Source organism: Odontesthes bonariensis, chromosome 21 (assembly GCF_027942865.1).
Source record: "Odontesthes bonariensis isolate fOdoBon6 chromosome 21, fOdoBon6.hap1, whole genome shotgun sequence".
NCBI classification, from domain to species: domain Eukaryota; kingdom Metazoa; phylum Chordata; class Actinopteri; order Atheriniformes; family Atherinopsidae; genus Odontesthes; species Odontesthes bonariensis.
In genome coordinates this window covers 10848289-10858674 of record NC_134526.1, presented here as the reverse complement: position 1 = coordinate 10858674, position 10386 = coordinate 10848289, and the positions used below count along the sequence as shown (strand labels likewise).

Below are 10386 nucleotides of genomic sequence, written 5' to 3'. Positions count from 1 at the left end.
CAGATGAATTTGGACAGCTGTTGTTGACTTGTGTTGTGTTTTGTTTTCTGCAAGAGCTAGAGTTGCTTTGTTTGTTCTTTTAGCTGGATTATGCAGAGGATGCCACAGAGAAAAGGAGAGTACTTGAAGTGGAGAAAGAGGATACAGAAGAACTCCGACAAAAGTACAAGGTAGGGTCCTTTTATGTACAGAAGGCAAGAAGTGGTGTTTCCATAGATGTATTTAAAGGTAGAAAATGACAGATTGCAAGCACTCTTTTAGCAGAATTGAAAAAGAAGAAAAAATGCCTGTACTTTTTGAACACACCCATTAACCCGTCACCTTTTGTGTTTGTCACGAAAATAAAGGACCAGATGGAAAAGGAGAAAGCCATCGCAAAGGCTCTGGAGGACCTGAGAGCCAATTTCTACTGTGAGCTGTGTGACAAGCAGTACACCAAACACCAGGAATTTGATAACCACATTAACTCTTATGACCATGCTCACAAGCAGGTATTTCTGATTGCCAGCTCTCATACTAATGCCGATCTGTTGTGATTTTAAGAGAGACCACGACCTTTTTTGTTTTGTTTTATTCATTACGCTACTTTATTGTTTTTATGTAATCCAGAGGCTGAAAGAGCTGAAGCAGAGGGAGTTTGCTCGCAATGTGTCTTCCCGTTCTCGGAAAGATGGAAAGAAGCAAGAAAAGATGCTGCGCCGGCTGCATGAGCTGGCTGAGCAGAGGAAGCAAGACAAACAAGACCGGTAAGAAATCTTTACTGGAGTGCCCTCTGCTGGCTGAACCGAACCTGCTGATGGCACAGTGTGAAATCTGATGCCAGGTTCCCAAAAACTAATATTTTAACCATTTAATCTTACATTAGGTTGAAAATATGTACATTTTATTTTAGATTTTACTGCTAGAGGAGAAACTCTATATGAACCATTCATTTGATTTACCTTAAGTGTAGAATTTAAGCTGTGAGGGCTTTTTCAGTGCAATTATCTTGGGAATTTCATCAGTCTGTCATTTTCTCCATCCCATTGGTATCCTCCTTGTGTTTTTTAGTACTCCTGGAAGTGGACCCATGTTCAAACCAACCACAGTTGCTGTTGATGGAGAGAAAGCAGAAGAAGGTGACAGCATGATACTTGATAATCCTGCTTTGACAGACGTCAACCCAGAGGGGTCACCGACAGACAAAACGGACCAGTCTTCTCCAAAGTCTGGCCCAACCATTAGTTTTTCTTTGGGAAAGAACCCCTCCTTATCCCCAACCTCCGGTGGTGCATCCAAAGTCAGTGTGTCATTCTCCTTTGCCAAGAAAGCTCCTGTGAAGCTCGAGACAGCAGCTGCTGTATTTGCTGATCACGGTGAGGAGGCTGTGGAGGAAGAGGAAGGCCAGGAGGGAGAAAAGGCTGGAGGACAAGAGGAGATATCAGGCTGCAGCACGGACAGCCCTATGGGAGTATGTGGAGGAGGTGAGGGAGGAGATGCAAGTGGTGCAGCTGGAGTGGAAGAGGTGCAGCAGCCTGATGATGGAGGTTCACTAGCCTCCACTCTCAGCAAACTGAAGATGATGATGAAAAAGGAGGAAGGATATGCTGGACAGGAGCCCCAGTACTATCACTATATACCTCCAGCTCACTGTCGGGTAAAGCCACACTTCCAGTTTCTACTGTTCATGAAGGCTTCTGAGCAGTGTCAGAGCAAAGATGAGGATGAGGATGAGGAGGAGGAAGAGGAAGCGGTTCAGGAGGAGAAAAAGGCTGACGACAGCTCAGATCAGACTGAGTCCAATGCCACAGAGTCTAAATCTGAAAAGGAACAAGGTAATGATAAGTCAGCTGCTGAGTCTGAGCCAGAGCCAGCTCCTCCATCACCTAAAGTTAAGACTGAGGACGCTTCTTCATGTGCCATGGACACCGCAGCCGCTGCTGCTGCAGCTACAGTTACAGCTACAGTTACAGCTACAGCTACAGCTACAGCTACTTCTCCTTCTCCTAATGAGAAAGCAGAGAGCACATCAGATAAGCCAGATTCAAACACTGGTCCTAAAATTCCTACTGGTCCCTTCTTTCCAGTCCTGAGCAAAGATGAGAGTACTACCCTGCAGTGGCCAACGGAGCTCCTTGAATTTACAAAAGCGCAGCCTTCCCTGTCCTACAGCTGTAACCCCCTCTACTTTGACTTCAAGCTGTCTCGAAACAAAGGACTGCGGGGTGGGAAAGCAGCAAAGTCCCCCAAGCTTGGTGAAGAGACTGACGAGAAGGGAAAAGAGCCGACTGCCTTACCAGCTGAAGCAGATCCAGCAACTGAACCTGGGACGAGCACTGACAAAGACAAGCCAGGGAAGGGAGACCCCGACCAGTCAGAGAGCGATGAGCAAAAGCCTGCGACTGGCAGCAGCAGTGCAAAGAAGAAGAAAAAGAAGAAGAAGCACAAGAAGTCCGCAAAGCATTCAAAACGCAAGGGAAAAGAAAAGGCTGCAGCAGAGGATGCAGAGGGGACTGAGGTGGTGCAAGAAAAGCCCAAAAAGAAAAAGAAACACAAGCGGAAGAAGAGCAAAAACAAAGCTCCAGATCAAGATGAAGCAACTGGTGATGAAAAGGAAAAAGTTAAACCAAAGTCGGATGATAAAGCTGTTGCGTCCTCCGTTCAGTTGGCAACTGCAGGGGGAGTAGCCTCAGGAGCAGAACTAGGTAAAAGGAAGCGTGCCGCTAAGGATGTGCCTTCCAAGTCTGGAGCAGAGGAAGGAGGAAACGGAAAAAGTAATGACAAGGCCAACTCCTCAGAAGAGCACAGCGGCAGCAAGAGACAGAAAACGGACTCAAGTGCATCTCAAAGTGCCTCCTGCTCCACCTCTGCCCAAAAGAGTCCCGGACATGGGAGACCTCCAAGCAGCGAGAGTGAAGAAGAAGGCGGCTCTAATACCCAGCGTTCACGTCACCACAGGTCAAGCCCACGGGATCAGCGGCGCCACCATAGTGAAGAATCTGGGCGCTCCTGCAGCCGCTCATCAAGACGGGGAGACAGGCGTGGCAGCAGTCGGAGGCGCCATCGTGGCCAGACCTCCCGTAGTCGCTCTTACTCGAGCAGCTCTGAGCGTTCCTCGGCCGGAAGCAGCGCCTACAGCCACCGTAGTCGCAGCTACTCAGACAGCTACAGCGACTACAGCACAGAGGGCCGCAGACGAAGGCACTCCAAACGTTCGTCAGACTCCGAGTATGAGCGGAGGGGAAGCAGAAGCCGTAGACGATCCAGGAGACACCAGTACTCCTCTTCATCTTCAGAAGAGTCCCGCTCACGTTCACGCAGCTACAGCCGCAGGAAGAGACACCGGCGACACCATCGAAGCAGCTCAAGAAGTTCCAGCAGCTGGAGCCGCAGCACGAGTGCCAGATCCTGGAGGCGCAGCTACAGTCGTAGCCACAGCTCTGTTAGCCGCTCTTCCAGTTCAAACAAAGGCTCCCCTCACAGACGGAGCACCAGGGCCCGTGGGGACATTGAAGCACAGCGCAGGGACTTCAACCGCTCTCGCATTTACCGCTCCCAGTCTCCACGATCATCATCTTCACGTGGCCTTAACCGCAACACCCATTCATCGAGCTTGCAGGCTCTGAGGCAAGGGGGTTCCAGAGATGCAGGGGAGCAGAAAAACTCACTTACTGCGCGTCAGCTGCTGGAGAAAATTCAGAATAAAAAAAGCTCAAATGATTCTGCTACAGGAACCAAGTCTGGGGTTAAGATTAAGGATCCACCACAGGGCTATTTTGGTCCTAAATTGCCTCCAACTCTGGGAAGCAAAGCCATGTTGCCACTTTTTGGTAAGCTGCAGGCAGGGAAGAAACCCTTGTTTCCCCTAACCAGACCAGATGAGGGAGAGAAATCCGGGAAGAATTCTGAAGCTGAGCGAGAGGTTATCCTGGTAGAGCCTATAAGGGAGTTCCCTCCACCTCCACCGCCTCCAGCCCCACCAGTACAGAAGGTTGAAGAAGCCCCACAAGAGGAGACACAGCAGCACCCCACTATGGAGGACCAGGTACACCAAGAACCCCGGCAGTCGTTTGAACAGGAACCCTCCATGATGATGCCCCAGTATCATGGAGAATCAGGACAGGACCCTTCCCAGAACCCAATGATGGAGTCTCTCATGCCTGAAATGCAGCACCAGCAGCCCCCAATGCATGCCTACCCCTCTTACCCACCTCCCAATATGGAGGAGGATGGCATGGAGGCGGAGGAGGATGGGCTGGCTCCTTTGGAGAGTCAACCCATCACGTTCACACCAGAGGAGATGGAGAAATACAGCAAACTGCAACAGGCTGCACAACAGCACATTCAGCAGCAGCTTTTGGCCAAGCAGGTGAAAGCGTTTCCGTCAGCTGCTGCAGCAGCGGCCGCCGCCGCAGCAGCTGCCAACTTAGCCCCAGCCCCCCCTCCACCAGCTCTGCAGCAGATCCACATTCAGCAGCCAGCTATGTCCGTAGCTTCTGGCACATCCATCACCACGGTGCAGCACGCCATCCTGCAACACCATGCAGCCACCGCTGCAGCAATGGGCATCCACCCAGGACATCCCCACCACCCTCATCCTGCACATGCCCAGTTGGCCCAGGTACACCACATTCCCCAGCACCACCTTACTCCCATCTCACTGTCTCACTTGGGCCACTCTCTCGGTCATTCTTTGGGACATTCACTGGGACATGCTGGCCTGATTCCTGCCCACCCGACGGCCTTCCTCTCTGGTCAGCCCATTCATATTATCCCTGCTTCTGCACTTCACCACACCCCATTAGCTCTCCACCATGTCCCACATGCAGCTCTCTATCCCACTCTTTTCGCACCTCGGCCCTCTCAGGCTGCTGCAGCAGCGGCTCTCCAGCTCCACCCACTCCTGCACCCAATCTTCTCAGGACAGGACCTCCAGCACCAACCTAACCACGGCTCTTGAGTTAGGATGGGAGTGAAAGAGAGTATTCACAGCACTAAACCACTGGCAGAAAGACTTCACCTCTGACCGTCTTGGGTAAAGGCTTTGGATAAAGTCTTTGCAACAACAAGGAAGCTTGTCAGTAAAACCATCCTTTTATTGACCTATACAGAGCAACAACTTGTTGCCACAAAGTGGTGCAGCCTGTTAGGTTCACAATTGACACTAACATTTTCCTTAGGTTCATGTATTTTTATGTTTTCTCAGAATCTTTAAGATGGGTTGTAGATTAAAGAGACTTTCTCTTTAGATTGGTTTATATTCCCATCCTGATAAAGCACTGGATTTTTTTTTTTCTTCCATATATTGCTAATTTCGGCAGCCAAAGAGGAGTAATGATGGCTAGATGATAAACAGTCAAAGTTTAGACAGGACAAATAAGTGGTTTTGTTCCAGAGAGGAACAGCTTCAACGTTGTCAGGTGAGGTGCTCAGAGATGGACAGTAGGATCATTTCGTCATACCTTTTATGTTCTGAAATGACTACCTGCTCCTTATTGGAATTTCAGTCTCAAAATAATTTGTAATGCAGTAACTTGTACATATGTCAGTGTGTAATGTGAAGAATTATAACAATTATGATCATACGAAATTACAGCTGTGGTGTCGGAGCTATACGACACCGTCCTCTCTGAACGAGGAAAAATGTGATGAAGGGGTTTTAACATCCCTAATACTGAGGCAAATCTCGTGTTCCCTGCTTGAGGGGAACATGTGAATGAATTGCACTGAAATCTGTACATCGAGATGGTGCTTTTGCATCATGTTACAAGATTGTAGAATACTGCAATAATTGTATTTTTGTTTTTAAATTATTTTCCAAAATGCTCTTCATGAGAGGGGCTGTGTTTGGCTTTTGTGTAATTTTGTAAATAAAAGTGCTGTAGATTTAACCTATTAACGTTTTAATGGGTTGAGACGGCTATTGGTAAAAACAGACGAGCGACGAGCTGGATAGAGGACGGACGGACGTGTGTGTGTAGGTCGTTTCTAAATCGTCCCGGGCGGGCTGGGATGGCAAACAAGTGATCTGTCAAAACGTAGCAACTCTGTATTTTTAAAAACCTAACTCTGTTTCAGCAAATAAAATCTTGAGTTCAGTTCATGGAGGTGTTTTTTGTTTTTAATGTATTTTTCTTGTCATATTCCCCAAAGCCAAACATTTCCTGCAGACACCCCTGCTGCACAGTAGATGGTGCCCTTGTTACACTGAAAAAGCTTTAAGTAGAAGTAAATCCACAACATACCTCCCCATGGAGACTGAAGCCCTCTTTAGGTGCATTTAAGAAGCAGCAATCACACAAAGGCAGTGTCCTGTTACACCAGCAGAATACATACAACTTTAATAAAAACGTGTTTTATTTTCTAAGAATTTGAATGACTCACATAGTGAGGCTACACTGATGCAGAGACCAAGCATGTTCTTACAATGGGACTGCTGCTCCTGTAGTCTTTAATGCAGAACTTTACCAAGTTACGGCTACAGAAATAGTTTTATGTACATCTCACTGAAACGAATGCAGGTAAAGACACCAGTCTTGAAATAAATCCCATATTCATTCAGTTTTGAGTAAACATGTTCTGCTTCATCTTTGCAGAGGCTTTTTTTTGAGGATGTAGTTTGTGGTGCAGGTAAACCATGTCATTATGCTTACATGTGTGCATGATTTGCCCACATCTTATGGAAAAGCCACGACTTAACAGGGTGACAACTTAACGAACATCAGACTGGAGAAAAACAGATTCTCCTGGGTTTACAACATTGAGTTGGAAGTGTGAGCACTTCCACACTTGTACTTCTTATATTTGAAAATTACACATGTTCAACAAGGCAGAATCGACGCATTAATGACATCCGAAGGATCAAAGCAATCAGTTTTTCATATAAGGAAAAGGCAACAGTTTAGAGAATAATTTACAGTTTTACAGTGGTTTTGAAAAAAGTGGATGTTTTGGCTGTAAAGTCATGGGAAAGCAGCAGATTTATCAACAGAAAAGAGCAAAATACTGTCTGTAATTAAGGTCTTCTTCGACCTTATAATTTAGCAACCATCCACCTAAAATGGTGGAAAACAATTTCAAGAAAAAAAAAAGTATAATGGCATCATTTATAAAAGTTTCTTTAATTTTAAAATTCATATCATGTGGGACGACGTGCGGCGGAAATGTCCACGGCTGATCAGCTGTGGAAGGACGATGGTCAGCCCAGGTACCTGATGACCAGGAACATGAAGACGCAGGTCAACAACATGCCTCCAATCATGATGAGCTTATCTTGGGTGGCTCGCCTTTCTATCAGTCTCATCACTGTGTTGGAGAGCCCCAACATGTTGGCCACATCCAGCATCTTCTTGTGGGTCCCCTGTTCAGAGCCGAAACCGCCACACTCAAGTCAGCAATAATCACGTGTGAGCCGTAAATGCACAAAGAGTTAGCGCGGCACGACCACGCCGTTAATTGTCTACACTAATACATCTCATTTTGGGAGAGTACCACAACCCTCCCTGCTCCCCTGCTCCATCTGCAGTTTCTCATGGCGGCACTACCAGGCTGTGAGTGCTGATCAGCAGTCACACCCTGATAAGAAGAAGCCTGAAGCCAAACCAGGAAGCCCATCTCCTCCCTGGAAACAAGGACTCACCCTCTATCTGAGGATATGCGCAGTAACAATGAGACTATTGTGATCAATGTGAACACCAGAAACTGGGTCAGGGGATATAATTAACTTTATCATTATGCGCTGATTCCTTTCTTCAGGAAACATGAAAATATATTTCGCTCTGCCCCAGATGGAGAATTATTTTTTGCAAAATTGCACATCATATGAACCCACCTTCAGTGTCGATCTCTGATCTCTAAGACCAGTGAGGAGGCTGGAGCCACTGCCCAGGAGGTCATCCATGCCTCTGTGTGCGTTGTGCAAGTTGGAGTTTAACTGCAGGGTCTCATCTATAGGGATGGAGGTATCCGCGTCCTGGTAAACGAGATCCAACATTTTCTTTTCAACATTCCGCGTGACACGATTTTACCAAGCCTGTGGATTTTTGGTCAACTCACGAGAAGTGTTTTCAAAACTTTCTAATAGCTGTAACCTGAATTTGCTCACTCTTACCCAGTTTGCTTTGCATCCTCTTTTTTAAAAAAAAAAAAAAAAAAAAAAAGAAGGGAAAAAAAAAAATGCTCACGTGACTTACATTTGTAGTGAAAGTGCGGCTCAGCAGTTCCTCCCGCTCTCGCTCCTGCGCCTCTCTGTCGTAGCGTCTGTGCTGGAAGTTTTGGAGGGCGGTTCGCAGGTGTTGAACATCGTACTTCAGCTGGTCCACTCGTCTGAGGGAAGCAAAGAACAACACAAAACATTAACAGAAGTATACTTAGAATGTATCAAAAGGTCTAAAAAGTCATTTACAAAGGCTTTGAATGTTTTTCTTTAATCTGCTATGGCTGTAACAGAAGCTGGAAGTCTTTTTGTGCCTGATCGTCGAACATCAGGAGATGTTGCACATTTTTACATCTATACTTCAAGCACACTGCTTCACAATGAAGTGTTAGCAAAACTTCTGTTTTTTTTTTTTTTAAATGGGTAATCCATCCATTCACCATCATACACTTTCTGCTGGGTCTGAGTCCAGGTGATGGCCAGTTACTTTTAAGAATAAATGTATTGATGCCAGTACATTCTTGAGCTTATTGTCTTGGGTGTTTATCATTCTTTCACAGTGGCATCAACTTGTTTATGTGTTATTTTAGAAAGTTAAATCATTCATCCCATTCATACAGTGTATTATGTTGCTTACTTAATCTCATATTAAACACTAGGCAATTGTAGCTGTTCTTGATTGTAAGAACATTGCTTTTTTTACTTCAAACTTCATGCTTATGGAATTACAAGTCACTCACAGCCCTCTCCTTAGCTCACGTTGGCACCCTTTGAGACCTGCCAAGATCACAGGAAAGCTCAGAGACTTGCTGAACTTTGCACCTTAAGGCCTGTTTACCCAGCCCAGAGATAAATATGCCCGATGCAGCAGGAATGCTGGTGATGACGGGGCTTCTGAGGAAATGTTTTCAATGAGCCACGTCGCCACAGGCCATGACAGGGCTGCCTGTCTGGTCTTCTGCACTCTCCCTGTGCTTTTATGAGTAGTGGTTTGCACTGCCAGATATGGGGCTTTATGGTCACCATCAATTGACATAGTCCAAACTCACAATTTGGCGTTCTGGCGTCGGTTTGGTGGCTCCTTGCTGGCCAGGATCTCAAGACGTTCTAAGTGATTGAAGATCTGGTCGATTCTCGCTCTGAGTTCGTTCTCCAACACTAAAGTGAGAAAAAAAAAGGAAACAAGACATTATAGGGAAAAACAGTGACTGTTGAACAGGTACTACTTCATTTGAACAAAACCCAAACTGAAGGGTATCTGATCTGTAAAACATCAAATCCTGTCATAATGAAGTTGGAGCAAAAAAAAAGAAAATTTGGCTTCTTTGAATCCATTCCAAAACGACCAACTTTTCATCCTGTTGAGACTGAGGGTACAAAGCAATTATATCCGCGACCTATGGCTTACATCCTCCCTTGGATGAGAACACAAAGTGATGTCATAATTTCTAAGGGGGTGAGGAGGAGGGTGGCCTGGCTCCCACCATTATCAGAAAGAAGCCCTCCCAACTTCTGTCACTGCACCCACCCTACAGCTTCCTGTCCCGGCACCAGCCTGGCCCAGAGCTGACCGGCCAGGCACCATCCTTATAAATAAACCAGTCAGAGAGACACCAGCCCCCTCTTGTCTGGACATCCATAGGAGTAACAAGCAGCCACAACAAAGAGCCCGTACTCAGTAGAAATTAGATGAACATTCAGAGGAAAATAGACCAGAAGTGGGGGTGCTACCACTAACAGTTTGCATCATAGTAGCACTCAAACACAGAACCGGTGAGGAGCTGAATATAACCTTTACAGTTCAACACTCACAGTGAACTGACTGACGGTCTGTCCTCTCCAGGTTTCCCATCATAGACTGCACCTCCTGGATTTGCCTAATTCATTGAAAGCAAACTTAAGGATTTAATTTTTTCAAACATTTAGCCGCATCAAGTACATATTCCTACAAATTAATTATCACATTATGTTGATAGTGGTTAGACTTTCATTTGAAACCTAGTAATTAGCTGGCTTAGGTAGTTACACTCGTGAGCTAAGTTAGCTAACAAAGTCTGCACAATTTCCACAGAAGACAGATGCACTTACTTGTTTGTTTGGTGGTAAAGCGTCTCCATTTTTATCGATTTAACGAAACGCTTTCTCCCCTCTCACTTATATCGCCACTTTACCAGAGCACCTTTATTCTGACAAGTGGCTAAGCTAGCTTGCCAGCTAACGGTGGAGGAGTGTACACGTCATCAGCCGAGATT

General features: G+C 46.1%; 2 protein-coding genes across 17 annotated transcripts in view; one reads left to right on the top strand and one right to left on the bottom strand.

The window, feature by feature from the left end:
• Positions 1-6082, top strand: part of gpatch8 (G patch domain containing 8) — a 25868-nt gene extending 19786 nt beyond the window's left edge. For all 16 annotated transcript variants that reach the window (XM_075453203.1, XM_075453205.1, XM_075453213.1 and 13 more), the window contains 4 exons: positions 84-170; positions 348-491; positions 610-746; positions 1051-6082. In XM_075453203.1, the coding sequence (XP_075309318.1) occupies positions 84-170; positions 348-491; positions 610-746; positions 1051-4939 (4257 nt within the window). In that variant the 3' untranslated portion in view covers positions 4940-6082. The remainder of the gene's footprint in view (positions 1-83; positions 171-347; positions 492-609; positions 747-1050) is intronic.
• gosr2 (golgi SNAP receptor complex member 2) lies at positions 6079-10386 on the bottom strand. The gene is made up of 6 exons (XM_075453219.1): positions 10223-10386; positions 9947-10011; positions 9184-9292; positions 8172-8304; positions 7811-7951; positions 6079-7339 (listed from the first exon to the last, which is right to left on the bottom strand). The coding sequence occupies exons 1-6, from the start codon at positions 10249-10251 to the stop codon at positions 7178-7180; spliced, it is 639 nt and encodes a 212-aa protein (XP_075309334.1). The 5' UTR covers positions 10252-10386; the 3' UTR covers positions 6079-7177.

Bases quoted from the DNA above. Each gene is read 5' to 3' on its own strand.
- gosr2 (XM_075453219.1), bottom strand. From the start codon at position 10,251: ATGGAGACGCTTTACCACCAAACAAACAA. The intron at 8,305-9,183 runs GTGAGTTTGGAC...TGCTTCCCTCAG, and splicing joins CGACGCCAGAACGCCAAATT to ACGAGTGGACCAGCTGAAGT. The intron at 7,340-7,810 runs GTGGGTTCATAT...GGCTCTGAACAG, and splicing joins ATCAGAGATCGACACTGAAG to GGGACCCACAAGAAGATGCT.